This window comes from Prionailurus bengalensis, chromosome C1 (genome assembly GCF_016509475.1).
Source record: "Prionailurus bengalensis isolate Pbe53 chromosome C1, Fcat_Pben_1.1_paternal_pri, whole genome shotgun sequence".
NCBI classification, from domain to species: domain Eukaryota; kingdom Metazoa; phylum Chordata; class Mammalia; order Carnivora; family Felidae; genus Prionailurus; species Prionailurus bengalensis.
Window position 1 is genome coordinate 62,015,292 of NC_057345.1, and position 23,420 is coordinate 62,038,711.

The 23,420-nt window shown below is 34.4% G+C and overlaps 1 protein-coding gene across 1 annotated transcript in view; it reads right to left on the reverse strand.

The window, feature by feature from the left end:
- Window positions 1-23,420, reverse strand: part of LRRIQ3 (leucine rich repeats and IQ motif containing 3) — a 221,685-nt gene that overhangs the window by 144,997 nt on the left and 53,268 nt on the right. Inside the window, exon 4 of the mRNA XM_043575276.1 lies at window positions 20,882-21,015. Coding sequence (XP_043431211.1) covers window positions 20,882-21,015 — 134 coding nt within the window. The remainder of the gene's footprint in view (window positions 1-20,881; window positions 21,016-23,420) is intronic.

Below are 23,420 nucleotides of genomic sequence, written 5' to 3' on the forward strand. Positions count from 1 at the left end.
CTACTAGGCATTTACCCATGGGATGTAGGTGTGCTGTTTTGAAAGGACACATGCACCCCCATGTTTATAGCAGCACTATCAACAATAGCCAAAGTATGGAAAGAGCCCAAATGTCCATCGATGGATGAATGGATAAAGAAGAAGTGGTATATAGATAAAATGGAGCATTACTCGGCAATCAAAAAGAACGAAATCTTGCCATTTGCAACTACGTGGATGGAACTGGAGGGTATTATGCTAAGTGAAATTAGTCACTCAGAGAAAGACACAAATCATATGACTTCACTCATATGAAGACTTTAAGAGATGAAACAGATAAACATAAGGGAAGGGAAACAAAAATAATATAAAAACAGGGAGAGGGACAAAACAGAAGAGACTCAATTCTGGAGAACAAACTGAGGGTTACTGGAGGGATTGTGGGAAGGGGGATGGGCTAAATGGGTAGGGGCATTATGGAATCTACTCCTGAAATCATTGTTTCACTATATGCTAACTAATTTGGATGTAAATTTTAAAAATAAAAAATAAAATTAAAAAAAAAACAGTTCTAATTCTGGATGGGACTAAAGTGGGTAACCCAGAGCATGTAACTTTTCTTTCTCTCTGGAGATAAGAATAGTATCTACTTCATAAATTTAAAATTAAATGAGATCATACATGCAAAGAACATGTTAGTCACTGAAAATTACCGTGGTATTTTTCATCATGACCATCTCTGCTACCACCAGTACTATAGTACTTCCAACATTTTTATTGTGAGCTCAAAAAATTTATCATTTTTATAACTTTTTCACTATTTCAGCTATGAGCATGATTCATATAGCTAGCTGGATTATTTGTGTTTTTTTCTTCTGACATTGTATAATAAATTTTATTACCCTCCCCCCAAAAAAGAAACAAAATAGACAAAGGGGAAAAAAGAGAGAGACAGAGACAGAGAGAGAGAGAAAACAAAACAAAACAAAACAAAACAAAAAACAAGAAACAGACTCTTAACTATAGAGAACACACCGACGGTTACCAGAGGGGAAGTAGGTAGAGGGATGGGTTAAATAGGAAATGGAGATTATGGAGTATAATTGTGAGGAGCACTGGGTGTTATAGGTAAGTGATGAATCACTAAATTCTACTCATGAAATCAATATTATAGTATATGTTAACTAACTAGAATTTAAATTAAAAGTTGAAATAAAAAACTAAAAAAAAGAAGTCATCCTAAGTGAGTTATAAGAGTAATAAGATCATTCTTCATAAGTCATCTTTAAAATCAAAACAATATTTAAGAGTCCCAACCAAGATAACTACTAAAATGTATTCATAATATATAAAGAAAAGATAAACAAAGAGAATAAAACCAGGCTAAAACTCAATAGAGGCCTGTTTATCCTCCCCAGTAAGAGCTTGGAATCCATAGGAAGAAAAGTTCAGCCAAGAGTGTTTCCAAATACAGAAATATTAGTCTGTGACCATGACCTCCGCTGTGGTCAACCTGTTAATACACTTAGATACCACCATTGCAAAGAGATAATTTCATAAAAGAATAATGTTTTGGAGAGGTTATCAATAACCTGATGACTAGAAGTCATCCAGAACTGATAAAGGAGAAACCAATTCCTAGATGCATAAATCTCTGCAAATCTTAAGTTGGATAATAAAAAGGAATAGATTCTGACAAGTGTCAAAGTAAACACCTTCAGAAAACGGAGATATCTTAGGTTTACATGCAGTAAGAGAAAAAATAAAGATAACCTATAGGGGAACAAGTAGCCTGATAGTTTACTTTTCAACAACAACAATGAAAGCCAAAAAAGATAAAAATACATTCAATGAATCAATAGAAAATATCTACCAGCCTAAAATTACATGCCCAACAAAAGTATATTGCAAGTATTAGAGGGAAAAAATCTCCCCAAACTCTCTCTTAACCTGCATTCCTTTATTTTGTTTGTTTTAATCTACAGTTACAGAGGCATTAATCAACATCTAATGATCCTTGGCTGTCTTTTCAATTCTAAGTAAAACATATTAAATATTTCTCTATATTTGAGTAATTACCAACTAAATTTCTTTAATTTTTTAAATTTAATTCCAGTAAACATACAGTGTTATATTAGTTTCAGGTATACAATACAGTGATTCAACAATTCTATACCTTGTTCAGTGTTCCTCATGATAAGTGTACTTTTTAATCCCTGTTAGCTACTTCACACATTCTCCCCTCTCCGTGGCTGTGGTATCCATCAGTCTGTTCTCTATGGTTAAGAGTCTGTTTCTTGGTGTCGCTCCTCTTTATTTTTTTTCCTTTGTTCATTTGTTTTGTTTCTTAAATTCCACATATGAGTGAAATCATATGGTATTTATCTTTCTCTGACTTATTTTACTTAGCATAATACTCTTTAGCTCCCATCCACGTTGTTTCAAATGGCAAGATTTTGTTCTTTTTAGCTGAATAATATTCATTTTACATTTATATAACATCTTCTTTACCTGAAACTTTATTGAATATGTCATGTGCAAATATCTTCTCCCATTTCGTAGGTTGTTTTTCAGTTTTGTTGATTGTTTTGTTGTGCAGAAGATTTTTATTTGATGAAGCCCCAATAGTTTATTTTTGCTTTTGTTTCCCTTGACGCAGAAGACATATCTAGAAAAATGTTGCTAAGGCCAATGTTAGAGACAATACTACCTGAGCTTGCTTCTAGGATGTTTTATCGATACAGGTCTCACATTTAGGTCTTTAATCTACTTTCAATTTATTTTTGTGTATGATGTAAGGAAGTGATCCAGTTTCATCTTTTATTTTTATGTAGATGTACAATATTGTCAACAGCATTTGTTGAAGACACTGTATTTTTCCCATTGCATATTCTTTCCTGCTCTGTCAAAGATTAATTGACCATATAGTTCTGGGCTCATTTCTGTGTCTTCTGTTCCATTGATTTAGGTGTCTGTTTTTGTGCCCGTACCACACTTTTTTGATTACTACAGCTTTGTAGTATAACTTGAAGTCTGGATTATGATACCTCCAACTCTATTTTTCAAGAATGTTTGACTACTTGGGGTCTTTTTTGGCTTGATATGCTTGTACATCTGTCACCCTATTGATCACAGGGTTGATTCAGCTGATCCGGGTAGAAAGAAGGGACAGAGGATCCAAGGGCTCCTGCTGACAGGAGAGAACCCATGCAGGGCTTGAACTCCAAAATGGCTCAAATTTGAAAACAGGGCTTGAACTCGCAAATCGGGAGATCATGACCTAAGCCGAAGCAGGATGCTTAACCGACTGAGCCACTAAGGTGCCCCAAAGCAAATAGTCTTGATAGATGTAAAAAGATAAGAATTATATATGGTCTTTTACACAAAAATTATGCAAGAAGAAAATGAAGTAAAATGTTTACTATTGGAAGAAGAAAGAAAGAAAGAAAGAAAGAAAGAAAGAAAGAAAGAAGGAAAACACCAACCCAGAATTCTATTCACTATGAAATTACCCTTCAAGGTGAAGGAAAAATACTTTTTCAGACAAACAAAAACTGAGGAAATTTGTTGCTAGTACCTGCTTTGCAACAAATGTTAAAACAGGTTCTTTAGAAAGAAGAAAAATAAAATAGGTCATTACCTTGGACCTATAAAAATTAATGAAGAGCACCAATGAAGGAATAAATTAAGCTAAAATTAAACTTTTATTTGTATTTTTTTAAAAAAAACCTTTATTTTTCTTATTCTTAATTGATCTAACAGATAACATTTCAGACAACATTTTGTTCAAAATAATACCAATAATATATTCAATTATGTAGATATTTATATGTGCACACACACAAATTATATATATGTATATAGATATATATCTAATGTATGCTTTATATATGGGTAAAATGAAAGAAATGATACAAGGGACAGGAGGAAGGAATTAGGATTGTTTTGTTATCATAAGGTATTATAAGGTACTAACACTACCTGTGAAGTACTACAGTATCATTTGAAAATGGGTTTGATTTGCAAAAACATGATTGGAACTAGAGTGTATTCTGCTAAACGAAATCAGTCAGTCAGAGAAAGACAAATATCATATGACTTAACTCATATGTGGAATTTAAGATACAAAACATATGAACAAAGGAAGGGAAGAAAAATAAAATAAAAACAGGGAGGGAGACAAACCATAAGAGACTCTTAAATACAGAAAACAAACTGAGGGTTGCTGGAGGGGTTTTGGGTAGGGAGAAGGGTTAAATTGGCAAGGAGCATTAATCCCTTGGGATGTTGGGATGAGCAGTAGGCATTATAGGTAAGTGATGAATCACTAAAATTCTGTTCCTGAAATCATTATTACGATATATGTTAACTAGCTTGGATATAAATTTTAAAAATAATAATAAAAATAATTTTAAAAAAATGAAAGTGGGCTTGGGTTATCTGCAAATGTATATTGCAAACTCTAGGGCAAACCTTAAAAAAAGTCAACAAAAAATTTTAAAAAGGAAGGAGTATAACTCATATGCTAAGAAAGAAGAGAAAATGAAATAACAGAAAATAATTAAAACTACAACAGGCAGAAAAAGAGTAAAAAACAAAATAGGAACAAAGAACAATGACAACAAACAGAAAAAAGTAATAAGTATGGTAATAAATTAATCTAGGTGTATCAATAATCACTATAAATGTCAATAGTCTAAATGCACAAATTTAAAAGACAGATATTGTCAGAGTGTATTAAAAAAACACAACTATATGTTGTCTAAAATATAATAGATTAAAAGTAGAGTACTAGAGAAATTTGTACCTTACTAACACTAATTAAAAGAAAGCAGGAGTAGCTATATTAACTTCCAAAAAAGGAATTCCAAGCAAGGAAAGTTGTCAGGGTATTGCATAATAATAAAGGGGTAAAATTTCCAAGAAGATATCACAGTGCTTAACATGTATGTGCCTAATGAGCATATGAAACTAAGTGAGGCAAAAACTAATAGAATTGCAAAGGGAAACAGATTAGTCCACTATCATAGGGGGACAACTCTCTATCAGAAATGGACAGCTACAACAGGCAGAAAATCAGTACAAATATAGCTGAACTAAATGGCACCATCAATCAACAAGATATAAACTGAGAGTAGAATACATATTTATTTAGGCTCACATCAGACATTCACCTAGACCACATTTCTGGTCTATTCAACTAGACCACATTCTGGTCTATTCTGGTTCAAAAACATACCTTAACAAACTTAAAACAAATAAATCATACAATGTCTGTCTCAGATCACAAAATAATGAAATTAGACATTAATAATAGAAAGATAGGTCACCTGGGTAGCTCAGTAGGTTAAGCTTCCAACTCTTGGTTTCAGCTCAGGTCATGAACTCGTGGTTTGTGAATTCTAGCCCTGCCATCAGGCTCTGTGCTGACAGTGTGGAGACTGCTTGGAATTCTTTATTTTCCTTTCTCTCTATCCCTCCCCACTCGCTCTCTCTCTCTCTCAAAATAAATAAACTTAATTTTTTGCCCTGCCATCAGGCTATGTGCTGACAGTGTGGAGACTGTCTCTATCCCTCCCCACTCGCTCTCTCTCTCTCTCAAAATAAATAAACTTAATTTTTTTTTTAATTAACAGAAAGATACCTGGAAATTTTCAAGATACAGGGAGAGAAATGACATACTTTTAAATAATGTAAGGGTCAGAGAAGAAATCTTCAGGGAAATTTTAAGATATTTTGAACTAAAAATGAAAACACAACTTATCAAAATTTGTGGAATGCAGTGATAGTAGTACTTAGAGTGAAATGTATAGCATTGGCAGCATATGTTAAAAAAGAACAAAAAGCAAAAAAGCAGTAATCTCAGCTTCCACCTTATGAAACTAGAAAAAAAAAGGCAAATTAAACTCAAAGTAGAATGAATGAAAGGAAAAGAAAGAAAGAAGGAAAAGAAATGAAAATTAGAGGAGGGTCACCCAGATGACTCAGTTGGTTAAGAGAGAGACTATTGATTTTGGCTCAGATTCAAGCCCCCCCAGGTCAGGTTTCATACTGACAACATGGAGCTTGCTTGGAATTCTCTCTCTCCCTTCTCTCTGCCCTTCCCCAGATAGTGTGTGCTCTCTCTTACTCAAAATGAATAAATAAAAAAAAAGAAAAATAAATTATATGAATTCTCTACAATTTCTTCTAGTGGATAGGAACAGTCTCCCTAACTCTTCTATAAAGCCAGCTGCACTAATATGAAAAGTAGACAAAGACATACAAGAAAAAGCCACAGACCAATATCATGCAGAAACATAGATGTAAACATTTTAAATGAAATACTAGCAAATCAAGTCCAACAATATATAAAAGGAATCATACACTACTACACAAATGGATTTATCCCTGGTATGCAAGGCTGGTTAAACATTCAAAAATCAATTCATTAAATCCATTAAATAAACAGGGAAAGAAAGAAAGAAAGAAAGAAAGAAAGAAAGAAAGAAAGAAAGAAAGAAAGAAAGGGAGGGAGGGAGAAAGGAGGAAGGGAAGAAAGGAGGGAGGGAAGGAAACAATCAGATGATCCTAATCAATAGATGCAGAAAAAACATTTAACAAAATTCAATACCTCTTCATGATAAAAATTCTCAGAAAGATAGGAATAAAGGAGAATTCCCTCAACATGTTAAAAATAGTATCTACCATTGGGACACCTGGGTGGCTCAATAGGTTAAGTGTCTGACTTCAGCTTAGGTCATGATCTCACAGTTCATGAGTTCAAGCCCCACATCGGGCTCTGTGCTGACAGCTCAGAGCCTGGAGCCTGCTTTAGATTCTGTGTCTCCCTCTCTCTTGCCCTCTCCTGCTTGAGCTCTCTCTGTCTGTCTGTCTGTCTCTCTCTCTATCTCAAAAATAAATAAAACATAAAAATAAGTAAATAAATAAAAAATAAATAAATAATATCTACCAAAAACCTTTACCGCTGATATCATACTTAAAAATGCAAAACTAGAAGCTTTCTCTCTAAGATGAGGTCTAAGGTAAGGATGACCTCTCACCACTCCTTTTCAACATCTGTACTGGAAGTTCTAGCTAATACAACAAGACAAGAAAAGAATATTGAAGGTATATAGAATGAAAAGGAAAAAATTGCCTTTCTTTGCGAATGATTGTCTACATAGAAAATCTAAAAAAAAAAACTGACAAATAAACAAACAAATAAAAAAACAAACAAACAAAAAACCCTCCAGGCACTAAATAGCAATTATAGCAAGGTTGAAAAATACAAGGTTAATGCACAAAATTCAATCACTTTCTGATGTACCAAGAATGAAAGAGCAAAACATAATACCATATATTAGCACCCCTGAAAATTAAGTATTTAGGTTCAAATCTAATAAATATGTATAAGGAATATGTATTTGAATATGTATTTGAGGAAAACTACATACAAAATTCTGATGAACAAAATCAAAGAAGAATTAAATAAATGAGAGATTTAATGTTTCATAGAAAGGAAGAGTCACTATTGTCAAGATTTTAGTTCTTCCCAATTTATCTATAGATTCAATGCAAGTCAATCAAAATCCCAGTAGATTATTTTGTGGATAGCGACACACTGACCTTAAAGCTTCCACTGAAAGGCATAAAGAACCCAGACTCAGTAATACAACATGGAAGAACAAAATTGAAGGACTGACATTACCCAACTTCAAGATTACTAAAAAGCTACAGTAATCAAGACATGGAGGTATTAGCAAAAGAACAGATAAATAGATCAATGGAACAGAATAGAGACCTCAGAAATAAACATATGTAAGTAGAATCAACTAGTCATTGACAAAGGAACAAAGACAATACAACGCAACAAACACAGCCTCATCAAGAAATATGCTGGAACATCTATTTGCAAGAAATAAATAAATGAATCTAGATACAAACCTCATTATTTCTTTCTTGAAAATAATCAAAATGGATCTGTGACATAAATGTAAAATGCAAAGCTATAAAACTCTTACAAGATATAACATTGGCGAAAAACTAGATTACCTTGGATATGACAAAGACTTTTTAGATGCAACACCAAAGACACAATCTATGAGAAAAAAATTGATAAGCTTGATTTCCTTAAAATTAAAAACTTCTGCTCTGCAAAAGACAAAGTCAAGAGAATGAGAAGACAAACTATAGATTAGGAGAAACTATTTTCAAAAGACATACGTAATAAAGAACTGTTTTCCAAAATTAACAAAGAATTCTTAAAATTCAACAGTAAGAAAACAATACAGTTTAAAAAAGGGTCAGATACTTTAAGTAACATCTCACCAAAGAAGGTATACAGATAGAAAATAAACATATAGGGGACACCTGGGTGGCTCAATTGGATAAACAACTGACTTTAGCTCAGGTCATGATCTCAGGGTTGGTGGGTTCAAGCCCCACATCAGGCTCTGCACTGACAGCTAGAGCCTGGAACCTGCTTTGGATTCTGGTCTCCCTCTCTCTCTGTCCCTCCCTTGTTCACGCTCTGTCTCTCTCTCTCAAAAATAAATAAACATTTAAAAATAATAATAAAACACTTTCTTTAGAAAATAAACATATGAAAATGTAAATCAAATCAGTAGATATCATATGCAAATAAGTAGAATGCAAATTAAAATAACAATGATATACCACTACACATCTATTAAAATAGCCAAAATCTGAAACAATGACAATACCAAATAGTGGCAAGGAAGCAACGAACCAGAAACTCTCATTCGCTGCTGGTGGGTATTCAAAATGATACAGTCACTTTGGAAAAGAGTTTGGCAGTTTCTTATAAAACTAAATAAATTTTTCCATACAGTCTAGCAATCATGTTCCTTGGTATTTATCCAAAGGTGTTGAAAACTTAGGTCCACACAAAAACCTGTACATGGATGTTTATAGCAGCTTTATTCATAATTGTCAAAAATTTGAAAGTAACCAATATGCTCTTCAGAAGGGGAATGGATAAAAACAGGTACATACAGACAATGGGATATCATTCAGCTCTAAAAGTAAATGAGTTTATCAAACCATGAAAACACATGGAGAAACCTTAAACGCATGTTACTAAGTGAAAGTCAATTTGAAATGTCTATATATTGTATGACTGTAACCATATGATATTCTAGAATAGGCAAATCCATGGAGACAATAAAAAATCAGGGCTTCCAGGGGTTAGAGGTGGAAAGAGAAATGAACAGGAAGAGGAAAAGAATTTTTGGAGGCAGAGAAAATACACTATATAATTCAATAATGATAATGCATACCATTATACATGTGTCCAAGCCATAGAATATATAACACAGAGTATATTCTTTTTTTTTATATATTTTTTTCAACGTTTATTTATTTTTGGGACAGAGAGAGACAGAGCATGAACGGGGAAGGGGCAGAGAGAGAGGGAGACACAGAATCGGAAACAGGCTCCAGGCTCTGAGCCATCAGCCCAGAGCCTGACACGGGGCTCGAACTCACGGACCGCGAGATCGTGACCTGGCTGAAGTCAGACGCTCAACCGACTGCGCCACTCAGGCGCCCCAACACAGAGTATATTCTAATGTAAACTATGGGCTTTGGGGTATCACTACGTGTGAATTTAAGTTCATCAGTTTTAACAAAGGTACCACAGTCTGATGGGGAATGTTTATAATGGGAGAGGCTATAAATGAGTAGAGGTTGGGAGTATATTAGAAATCTCTGTACCTTCTGTTTAATATTGACATGTAACTTAAACTGCTCCAAAATAAAATAAAGTCTTATTTTTAAAAAATATAAACTAAAAGGTATGAAGAAAATGATAAAAGGCATACAAGACCACATAAACTAGAAGTAGACAAGTTTAGAAATACAATGATAAGATTCAGAAAAGAACCAGAATGTTAAAATTCATTTTAGAAATACATACTAAACTAAACTAGAAGGAGCATAATAAACAGAAGATGCCTTAAGGGAGAAATAAAAGATGAAAATAGATATTTTAAAATTGAAAGGAAATAAAATTATTAGAAAAGGAGCTAATAATATACTATGATAACACTAAGTACCTATTCAACAATTATTTTAAATATACATCTCCAGAATAAATACAAAAATATCTTCAATATATTTTAACTTTATTAAATATGTTCTCAGTTGAAAGTAGTTTATGTATAGCAATTCTAAACTGTTTGTGTCTACTGGAATTAAGCTAATGAGCAAAATTACTGATAATGTTGGCAACCAAAAGTCACATGTGGAAGGAAAGTACGGAAAGTATAGAAAGTAGAGAGAAGTACAGAACCCCCTTCTTGGATTAGCATTAGAGGTGTCAGTATGAATTCATGACGTGAAAGATAAACCATCTCCTATTCTGTCTGCCAAAATGGCCTAGGAAACATGACACTCTAGTAACAATGAATATATCCAATTCCCAGATACTTGTTTCCAAAAACAATTCCCTACTAAAAAGACTGGGGTTCTTCAGAAAACATAGAAAAGTAAAGAGCACAGAATTTGGAATAGGTTAAACAATAGAACTTGACATGTGCAAATTTCCATGCATAATTTCATTTCTTCTTCTTTTTTTTAATTTAAGTTAGTTGATACACAGTGTAGTCTCGGTTGCAGGAGTAGAACCCAGTGATTTATCTCTTACATATGATACCCAATGCTCATCCCTAAATGTGCCCTCCATGATGTCCATCATCTATTTAACACATCCCTCCACCCTTCTCTGATCCAGCACCCCTCAGTTTGTTCTCTGTATTTAAGAGTCTTTTACACAATAAAAAGCTTCTGCACAGTGAAGGAAACAGTCAACAAAACTAAAAGGCAACCAATGGAATAGAAGATATTTCCAAATGACATATCAGATAAAGGGTTAGTATCCAAAATCTATAAAGAACTTACCAAACTCAACCCCCCCCCCAAAAAAAACAAATAATCCAGTGGAGAAAAGGGCAGAAGACATGAACAGACACTTTTCCAAAGAAGACACAGACACATAAAAAGACGCTCAACATCACTCATCATCAGGGAAAAACAAATCAAAACCACAATGTGATACCACCTCACACCTGTCAGAATGGCTAAAATGAATAAGTCAGGAAACAGATGTCAGCAAGGATGCAGAGAAAGGGGGACACTTTTGCACTGTTGGTGGGATGCAAACTGGTACAACCACTCTGCATAACAGTATGGAGGTTCCTCAAAAAATTAAAAATGGAACTATCCTATGACCCAGCAACTGCACTACGAGGTATTTATCCAAAGGATACAAAAATGCTGATTTGAAGGGATTCATGCACCCCAATGTTTACAGCAGCACTATCAACAATAGCCAACTTATGGAAAGAGCCCAAATGTGCATCAACTGATGAATGGATTCAGAAGATGTGGGGTATGTGTGTATGTGTGTGTGTACACAATGCACCCAGCAATCAAAAAGAATGAAATCTTGCCATTTGCAACAATGTGGATGAACTAGAGTGTATTACGCTAAGCGAAAGAAGTCAGTCACAGAAAGACAAATAAATGATTTCACGCATACACGGAATTAAAGAAACAACAGATAAACATAAGGGAAGGGAAGGAAAAATAAGATAAAAACAGAGAGGGAGGAAAATCATTTGGTTATAACTAAACACAAATGTCCAACACATAACAGCTGTCTGCCATTGGAAACAGAGCCTTCCCTTCCCCACTCCACATCCCAGATACAGGGATATTTGTGGGAACCAGCACAGCCTAAACACTCTTCACCTAGCTTGCTGACAGCGTGCCCTGCTCCTGTGCTCTTCTGCAGACCCACGTCTCCAGCCCAGCCTCAGCAGGAATTTTCTGAGGTGACTGCAGGTCCCCTCCTAGAGTAGTCTAGCCCAGACCTTGCTAACGCTGCATACTTCATCCTTGCACTCCCTTGCAGACCCTCCCCATCCAATATACCCTTGGCAGGAGTGCACCCAAAGCACTGCCACAACTCAGCACTGCACAAACAAACCTGACAGGGATCAGCATCACCTGAAAGTGACTATTGCCCAAGGGAGAGGGGAAGAAAGTAACACACACCAGTTCAACTGCAGCCCCAGCAGTGGGATGGAGACAGACATCTAATCTGACTTTGGGCCCCACCCACCAATGAAAGCTTCTCAGGGGACAACACAGGGAAAGTGCCCTGCAGTTTAATGCTCCCACAGTTCTGGCAATTGCCTGGTCTGATTCAATTCAAATACAAGATGGCTCCAACAACATAAGACCAAATCCTGCTCCAAACAAGCAAAGAGAGCCATTGAAGATGACTGAACTGAAGGCAACAAAGGACCAAATCCTGCTCCATACAGGCAAAGAGAGCCACTGCAGATGACTGAACTGAAGGCAAATGTGGCTCACACAAAACAGTAGGGTGCATACCATACACATAGGAGACACCCCTGAAGTGCCAAGTTCTAGTGAACAGTGGACATTGCACTCTAGGGCACTATATGACCTCTTCTTCATAAGGCCTCTACTTTCAAATGTAGGATATGTGGTTGACTTTCCTAACATAGAAATACACATAGAAAGTTAGACAAAAGGAAGAGACAGAGGAATATGTCTCAAATGAAAGAACAGGACAGGACAAAATCATAGCAAAAGAGCTAAATGAAATGGATATAAGCAATATTCTTGATAGAGAATTTAAAGTAGTGGTCATAAAGATACTCAATGGACTTGAGAAAAGAGTGGAGGACCTCAGTGAGACCCTCAACAGACGGGGGGAAAAAGTGTACAAATGAAGAAATCTATAACTGAAATTAAAAATACACTAGATGGAATAAATACTAGAGGAACCAGAAAAAGGGATCGGTGACTTTGAGGACAGAGTAATGAAAGCAATCAAGCTGAACAGAAAAGAGGAAAAAATTTTTTAAATGAAAACAGACTAAGGGGAATCAGCAACACCATCAAGTATATTAACCTTCACATTATAGGATCTCAGCAAAAGAAAAGAGAGAAAAAGGGGCAGAAAATTTATTTAAAGAAATAATAGCTGAAAAAATCCCAAATCTGGTGAAGGAAACAAAAATCCAGATCCAGGAAGCACAGAGAACCCCCAACAAACTCAACCCAAGGAGGTGCCTACATAGTAATTAAAATGGCAGAGTAGAGATAAATAGAGTATTTTAAAAGCAGCAAGAGAAAAGAAAATAGTTACATACAAGGGAAACCCCACAAAGCTATTAAGCTGATTTTTTTTTTCAGCAGAAACTTTGCTGGCTAGAAGGGAGTGTTATGATATATTCAAAATCCTAAAAGAAAAAAAAATCTACAACCGAGAATACTCTATGCAGTAAGGCTATCATTTAGAATAGAAAGAGAGATAAAGAGTATCCCAGGCAAACAAAAGTTAAAGAAATTCATCACCACTAAACAAGCTTTATAAGAAATTTTAAAGGGGACTCTTCTAGTGGAACGACATAAGCAAGAGTAAGAAAAGTAGGAACAACAAAAGCAGTAAAATTAAATATATCTATAAAAATCAGTCAAGCAATTCACAAAATAAAAGGAGGTAAAGTAAGGCAACATATATCTAAAAAGTGAGGGGGGGAGGAGTAAAAATTTAGTGCTTTTAAAATGGTTTTGAAATTAAGCAATCATCAACTTAATATACACTACCTAATAGTAACTTTAAACACAAATCAAAAAATGGTCATAGATATACAAAAATAAATAAAGAGAAAGGCATCCAGGTATATCACTAAAGGAATCCAGGTATATCACTAAAAATAAGCCAATAAACTTATAAAAGAGAGCAAGAGACAAAGGAACAGAAGAGAACTACAAAAAACAACCATAAAACATTTAACACCAGGTCAATAACTACATACCTATCAATAATTACTTTGAATATAAATGGACTAATCAATCAAAAGGCATACGGTAACAGAATGGATAAATAAGCAAGACCCAACTATATCATTTCAGGCCCAAAGATAAAGCCAGATTAAAAGTGAAGGGATGGAAAAGCATTTATCATACAAATGGAAGTGAAAAGAAAGCTGGAGTGGCAATACAATGGACAAAATATACTTTAAATCAAGGGCTGTAACAAGAGACAAGGACACTATATAATCATAAAGGAAACAATCCAACAAGAAGATACAATAATTTAAATATTTATGCACCCAACATGCAGGCACTCAAATACATAAAGGGCTGATAATAAACATAAAGGAAGAAATCAATAATAATACAATAATAGCAGGGGACTTTAATACCTCACTTATATCAATGGATAGATCACCAATAGAAAATCAACAAGAATCATTCAGTGGCTTTGAATGACACATTGGGCCACATGAATCTAACAGATACATTCAGAACATTCTATCCTAAAACAGCAGAATACATAGTCTTTCCAAGTGCACCCAGAACAGTCTCCAGAAGAGATCACATGTTAGTCTACAAAACAAATCTCAACTTATTCAAAAAGACTGAAGCCATACCATGTATCTTTCTGAGCACAACACTATGAAACTATAAAATACCACAAATAGAAAGAAAAATCTCAAATAAACAACATAATCTTACACCTAAAGGAGGTAGAGAAAAAGAAAAAGAAAACAAGTAGAAGGAAATATTGAAAATTAGAACAGAAATAAATGAAATAGAAGCTTAAAAAAAATAGAACAGATCAATGAAACTAAGAACTGACTCTTTGAAAAGATGGACAAAATTGATAAACGTTAGCCAGACTCATGTGAGCAAGAGAGAGAGAGAGAAGGATTCAAATAAACAAAATTACAAATGAAAGAGGAGACATAATAACTGACACCATAGAAATACAAAGGATTTTAAAGGAAAATTATGAAAAATTATATGCCAACAAATTGGGACAATCTAGAAGAAATAAATAAATTCTAAGAATCATACAATTTCCCAAAACTGAATCAGGAAGAATTAGAAATTTTGAAGAGGATTACCAAGAATGAAATTGAACTGCTAATCAGAAAACTACCAACAAACAAAAGTCCAAGACTTCACCAGTGAATTCTACTAAACATGTAAAGAAGAGTTAATAGCTATTCTTCACAAACTATTCCAATAAATAGAAGAGGAAGAAAAATCGCCAAATTCATTCTATGAAACCAACATTACCTTGATACCAAAGCCAGATAAAAACATCACAAAAAAGAGAACTACAGGGAAATCCTCAACAAAATATTAGCAACTGAATCCAACAATACCTTAGGAAAAAAATTAATCACACCATCAAATGGGATTTATTCCCAGGATGCAAGAGTTGTTCAATATTCACAATTTAGTCAATTTGATAAATCACATCAACAAGAGAAAGGATAAAAAACACATGATCATTTCACTAGATACAGAAAAAGCATTTGACAAAGTATGACATCAACTCATGAAAAAGACCCTCAACAAAGCAGGTGCAGAGGAAATATGCCTCAACATAATAAGTGGCATAAAATAAAAACCCATAGCTAATATCTTACTGAAGGGTGCAAATCTGAGAGATTTCCCCCTAATATCAGGAACAGGACAAGGATGTCCACTTTCACCACTTTTATTCAGCATAGTACTGGAAGTCCTAGCCACAGCAATCAAACATGAAAAATCAACAAAAGCCAACCAAATTGGTAAGGAGGAAGTAAAACTTTCTCTTTTTTACAGATGACATGATACTATATATAGAAAATGCTAAAGACTCAATCAAAAACCTACTAGAACTGATCAATAAATTCAATAAGGTCACAGGATACAAAACCAATATTCAGGAATCCATTGGATTCCTATACCCTAACAATGTGATAGTAGAATGAGAAATTAAGAAAACAATCCCATTTACAACTGCACCACAAATAGTAAAATATCTAGCAATAAACTTAACAAAGGAAGTGAAAGACCTGTACTCTGAAAACTATAAAATACTGGTGAAAGAAACTGAAGATGACACAAACAAATGTAAAGATAATCCATGCTCATGGATTGGGGAAACAAATATTGTCAACCGACGGAATGGGGAAAGATATTTGCAAATGACGTATCAGACAAAGGGCTAGTATCCACAAACTATAAAGAACTCACCAAACTCCACACCCAAAAAAACAAATAATCTAGTGAAGAAATGGGAAGAAGACACGAATAGACACTTCTCTAAAGAAGACATCCAGATGGCCAACAGCCACATGAAAAGATGCTCAACATCACTCCTCATCAGGGAAATACAAATCAAAACCACACTCAGATATCACCTCACGCCAGTCAGAGTGACTAAAATGAACAAATCAGGAGACTACAGATGCTGGAGAGGATGTGGAGAAACAGGAACCCTCTTGCACTGTTGGTGGGAATGCAAACTGGTGCAGCCACTCTGGAAAACAGTGTGGAGGTTCCTCAAAAAATTAAAAATAGATCTACCCTATGACCCAGCAAAAACACTGCTAGGAAGTTACCCAAGGGATACAGAAGTGCTAATGCATAGGGGCACTTGTACCCCAATGTTTATAGCAGCACTTTCAACAATAGCCAAATTATGGAGAGAGCCTAAATGTCCACCAACTGATGAATGGATAAAGAAGTTGTGGTTTATATATACAATGGAATACTACGTGGCAATGAGAAGGAATGAAATATGGCTCTTTGTAGCAATGTGGCTGGAACTGGAGAGTGTGATGCTAAGTGAAATAAGTCATACAGAGAAAGACAGAAACCATATGTTTTCACTCTTATGTGGATCCTGAGAAACTTAACAGAAACCCATGGGGGAGAGGAAGGGGAAAAAAAGTTAGAGAGGGAGGGAGGCAAACCATAAGAGACTCTTAAAAACTGAGAATAAACTGAGGGTTGATGGGGGGTGGGAGGGAGGGGAAAGTGGGTGATGGGCATTGAGGAGGGCACCTGTTGGGATGAGCACTGGGTGTTGTATGGAAACCCAATTTGACAGTAAATTTCATATTAAAAAAATGTCCATACCACCCAAAGCAGTCTACAGATTTAATGCAATCCCTATCAAAATACAGACAGCATTTTTTACAGAACTAAAACAAACAACCCTAAAATTTGTATAGAACCACAAAAGACCCTGAAAAAGAGCAATCTTGAAAAAGAACAACACTGGAAGTATCACAATCCCAGATTTCAAGATATACTGTAAAGCTGTAGTCATCAAAACAGTATAGTTTTGACACAGAAATAGACAGAGGGATCAGTGGGTTATAATTGAGAGCCTAGAAATAAACCCACAATTAAATGGTCAAGTAAAATTCAACAAAGCATAAAAGGATATGCAATGGGAAAAAGACAGTCTCTTCAACAAATGGTGTTGGGAAAACTGGACCACTTTCTTATAACATACACAAAAATAAATTCCAAGTGCATAAAGACCTAAATATTAGGCCTGAAACCATAAAAATCCTAGAAGAGAGTATAGGAAGTAATGTCTCTGACATTGGCCATAGCAACATTTTTCTAGATCTGTCCTCTGAGGCAAGGGAAACAAAAGCAAAATAAACCATTGTGACTTCATCAAAATAAAAATCTTCTCCAAAGCAAACAATCAACAAAGCCAAAAGACAACCTACTGATTGGGAGAAGATATTTGCAAGTGACATATCTGGTAAAGATGTAGTACCCAAAATATATAAAGAACTTAAACTATTCATCATCCAAAAAAACCCCAAATAATTCAATTAAAAATGGGCAGAAGACATGAACAGACATTTCTCCAAAGAAGACACACAGATGGCCAACAAACACATAAAAAGACACACAATATGACTCATTGTCAGTGAAATGCAAATCAAAACTACAATGAAATATCACCTCAAACCTGTCAGAATGACTAACATCAAAAACATCAGAAACAAATATTGGCAAAGATGTGGAGAAAAAGGAACCCTCATGTACTGTTGGTGGGAATGCAACCTAGTGCAGCCACTGTGGAAAACACTACGGAAGTTCTTCTAGAAATTAAAATTAGAATTAACACGTGATCCAGCAATCACACTACTATTTACCCTGAGTGTGAAAACACTAATTTGAAAAGATATATATGCACTCCTATGTTTACTGCATCATTATTTACAATAGCCAAATTATGGAAGCAGCCAAAGTGTCTATTGATAGGCGAATGGATAAAATAAAAGTAAAAAGTACACGTAAACACACACACACAATTACTCAGCCATGAAATTTTGCCTTCTACAGCAGCATGGATGGATCTGGAGGGTATAATGCTAAGCGAAATAAGCCAGTCAGAGAAAGACAAATACCATTATGTTTTCAGTCATATGTGGAATTTAAGAAACAAAACAAATGAACAAAAAAGAGAGAGAGAGAGAGAGAGAGAGAGAGAGAGAGAGAGAGAGAGACAAACCAAGAAACAGACTCTTAACTGTTCAGAGCAAACTGATGGTTACCAGAGGGAACTTAAGTTGGGTGGATAAATGGGTAAAATAAGTGCAAGAGATTAACAGTACACTTATCATGATGAGCACTGAGTAGTTTGTGGAAGGACTGAATCACTGTGTTGTGCACCTGAAACTGATATCTTATGTTAATTATACTGGATTAAAATTAAAAATAAATAAATAAATAAATAAATAAAAAGTATACCTCCTTTGCACTGTATCATCCCTATTAGAAGCACCATCACTTTAAAATAGCATTAATCATAACAGTTTTCTAAATTCAGGCAGTATATGATATTTCAAGGATGTATATAAAATTTCAAGCAGTTTAAGTGAACAGTTTCCAAGCAAAGTGCAAAGTATTTGGCTGTGGTGAGATACCTCTCATAGCTAGAAATAGACATATGATAGGACTAATCACTTGTACCTTTAGGTTGGGGGAATCCATAGGCACTTCTCAGAGTAGCTTTGCATGTTTCCCACTTCCTTTCTGTTTTCATTTTCCCATAGATGAATCCAGACCTACTTTTCTGATTCTAGTTTTCACAATCCATTTATTTATGTATTTATCAACTGTGCAAAGTATGTTTTGAACACCTAACATATGTCAAGCACTCTGTTATATGCTAGAGATTCAGAATGTACAGTACATCTGGAGATATAGATAATTATATAGACAACTGCAATATAGCATGGTAAGTGCTAGTGATAATGACAGTATGTTATGAACATTGTAGGGGCAAATATCCCAGCCATTTGCCCTAAAAAAAACTAGGAGCAACTGAAGGATTTTAAGTTGGTGAATCAAATCAGATTTATATTTTTGAAAGATTACTATGCATATGCTGTCATAAATGTAATTAAAAGGGAGCAAGAATCAAAAAAGAAAAGATACAGAGTATGTTTCCCATGGAATCAAATAATGCAGAGAGCACAGATATAACAACAGTGATGATATTTAAAATATAGCAGCTAGTAAGATTGAGCTATACTTTATATTCATGATTTTAATTCCCACAAGCAAAGAGTGAAATAAGTCCTGCCTTTAGCCCCTGCTCTCTACCATTCGACATATGAGGAAACTCAGGCTCAGAGCAGTTAAGTAAGGGGACTAATGGAACATCATTTTAAAGAGAAAAATAATCAAAATCAGTCTGCCTTGAACCACTGTGATCTATTACCATTACTGAAATCTCTTTCCACAAAGCTCATTCAAACTCTGTTCACACAAACTAAATTTTCAGAAATTGTTTCCATGCACAAGGTTTTTATCTCATGCTACATGAGTATTAGAAGAAATCTTGATCTAAGAGAGAAAAACTCAATCTGGGGGCATAAAGACAGGTCCCTTTCATTAGACACTTATTTCATGTAAAATGCATACTAAATTTAAATGGAACATGAGATAGAAAAAATATGTACCTATCAGTAACTGCCTAAAAACTTTCCCACATCTTTTATTCCAAATCATTTTATGTGCCCCCACTTTTGAGCCCACTCTCTCTTTGACTTGGTTTGAAGAGTAAATGGAACTTCTTCCTCAGAAGAAGGAAGTTATGGTCAGATTTGCTACTTGTCCCTCATACTTACCTCTTTATCGGCGCTATTGCCCTGTAATTTAGCACATTCAGGCTAATGCAGGAGAACATTCTCTCAGCCTCACCAGAGAATGTTGAATATCATTTCAGTGGAACTTTCTAATTTTGCTTTCTCAGGCCATGCCCACTGCCCAACTCAAGAACTATTTAATCCTGCCTATTTTTCAGGGCCAAATTTCATTTCTGTCTTCTGAACTCTGCATTTAGCATCTGGAGAGTAAACTATATGAGAATGTTCCTTTATTTTTTCCGTATGTTTGATGTTTGGCATAACTAATACAAATAAGTTGACAGTAGAGTATCCTATCTGATCTCCCCAATTAAAATGCTGAGAGATGTTTGCAAGAAAAGTTTTCCTCTGTTTGCAAATGCCAGCCATTGGAAAGGAATACAGGAAATGAAGAGAGAGGAAAAGAGGGCTAACTAAAGGGTATGTAGATTGAGGTGGTAGCAGATGTTTCAGAAAAATTATCTTCACATCCCCTCAAAATATGAAATCTTCATGTTTCATGATTTATATTTCTATTGTATCCCATTATATAGTATATGGCTTATATTTCTATTACATCCCATTATATGAGAGAAATTTAATATGTTTTTGACTGAAATATTTAAGTTTAATAAAAAGAAAACTAGCAGAATTACTCCAACAATGATTAATAAAAACCCAATTGATTAGCTGTTTATATGGTAAATTTAAAATAAAAAGTAAAATTATCAATTTTTATTATGCTAAATATTATAATATTACTACAGAGTATATGGTATTTTCTTCAAAACAAGTTCTAATAGTCAATAAAATACTATTCTGATAGAGAATACAAACATATATATTATTAAAAAATTGACTTATCACTGATTTTATTATCTTATTTTAATATTCAAATAGTAAAGAAAACATACCTCATTTTTTTTCTAACCAAGAAACCACGTATCCATCTTTGAACAATCAAAACTGGTGAATTATGAGCCAGAATTTCATTAATTTTTGAAACAATATATTTGATATTATTAATTTCATCACCATAGGTTGATCCCTGTATAAAGAAAATACATTTAATATTTATATTTCATGTAAGAATTTCCAAGGGATATTTTAAAGTTGGTAGTCTAATAATATAAACTATTAAAATGTTCACAAGTGTCTTGTAGGTATAATAGTAAATAATAAATACATTTTCATATCTATTTCAATAGATCATAAGATCAAGAGTTAGTAGAACAAAATAATTTCAATCTTCTATACAAAATGCAAGACCCATGATGATAAATGTCTCCATTCTAGATTCTTTTTTCCAATCTGATATCATAAGTATAAAATTTTTACTATAATCATGTTGGTCTTTAAAAGGTGGTGGCAAGAATAGGTATTCAATGAAAGTCTAAAACTATTCTGTGGATTCACATAGGAAACTGACAGATGTTGGATTCACAGAATAATTTACAGTACTTCAAAATTTAGTTGCAGCTTAACTAGAATATTGGACACTTTTATTAGGATATAGCTCATCCCCTGAAGAAAAATATTCTATACTGTCTTTAAAGAAATTATCTTTAAGGTCTCTGTTTCTGCAAAATTTTAGATTTCGGATTATACACTCCCTATATCCTTATTGATCATTTAAAATTTTAGATTTCGGATTATACACTCCCTATATCCTTATTGATCATTTGACTAGTTAGAAATAAAGCTACTTTACTTATGTCTTAAATGTAAGGATTATATACTAAAAACCTAAAACTTATATCGTTTTTAAGGCACCTACCCTGAAAATTATCAACCTAATCACTTATGTCCCCTTTTCTGCCTATACATTCAATCAGCTATGTACTGCCAGGAAAAAAAAAATCACAAAACATTTCAGATTAGTGCTACTTAAAATTTATATTTACAAATATTCATTGCTACTTATCAAATGTTTTACTTGGCCCTGGCTCACTTCCATTCCCAACAGGAGATACTGCAAACATTCTGTACTCTTCTCAATACTCTTTAAGCCTTTTCCCTAGAACTCCCTAAATACCTTTCCCAGATGAAACAGGGCCATCAGGTCTGATTCCATCAACTAACCCTCCTCCATTCCTTAAATTTAATTATACTCCCATTTATCTATATCCCTATGTATTCTGAATAGAAGTGCCTTCTACTTAGTCTTAAAACAAGAAGTATATCCCTTCCTATCCAAGACAGGCACTCCATTGCTGTTAAGTCCCACCTATCTCTGTTTCACTATTACTTATCTTCTACTGGCACAATCCCTTTACCTATTAATATGATGTAGCCTCTCCCATCTTTAAAATTCATTAATTCAAATGAACTAAAAATTAATTAAAATAAATTAAACTTTAAAATGCAACCATATAAATAATCATACACATCCCAACCCTCCATCTTTTGTATTTAAGTTTCATTAAGAGCCTAAATTCTTGGGGTGCTTGGGTAGTTTAGTTGGTTAAGTGTCCAACTTTGGCTCAGGTCATGATCTCACAGTTCATGAGTTTGAGCCCCAGGTCAGGATCTGTGGTGACAGCTCCGAGCCTGGAGCCTATCTTCGATTCTGTGTCTCTCCCTCTTTTTGCCCCTCCCCCACTCACACTCTGTCTCTCTCTCAAAAATAAATATTAAAAAATATATTTAAAAAGCCTAAATTCTTGGATCAGAATTCCATATTTGCTGTACCTACCTTCTCCTTTCTTGTACCTCAATCTACTGGATTTTACCTCTACCAAAGCACCCGATACTTTTCTTACATTGATTGGATATTCCTCCTCGAAACACTACCGTTGGCTTCTATATAACACTCTTCTTAGTTTTCCTAGAACTCTGTTTACTTTGGACTTTTTAAAGACCTATCCATTCATTGGTCTAATTTCACACTGAAAGGATTCTCTCATTGTGTTTTCTCAAGTGAACACACTCTCTAGATGGTTGTATCCAATTCATAGCTTCAATATATATCTATGTGCTAATGACTTTCAGATTTCTAGCTCTAGGACTGAACTGTCTACAGAGCTATAGAAAAATATGATCAAACTGATATCCAGTTAAATTCAGCTTTCCCAAACATGAATTTTCCTTTTTGAACTGCCTTCTTATATGCTTTTAGTAAATGGCACTAGTGCCCATAGTTACCTAACTCAGAAAGCCTGGAACTACCCTAAGCTCTCTTTTCTCTTATGCTTCTTTATACCCAAATGCTGCTAGATCCCATATATTCAACATCCCAATATCTACCTGACTTCTCCCTTTTCTTCTAATCTCTGCCATTGCTTTACTTCATGTCTTTATCACTTAACTTACTAAAAATGTCTTGACATTTGAAATAATCCCCATTCCCCCACTCCCTTTGAACCACAATAAGCACTATTGCTAGAGTGAACTTTCTAAAATGCAAATCTGATCATTTGGCATCCTTGCTTCATATATTTCACTGGCACATCA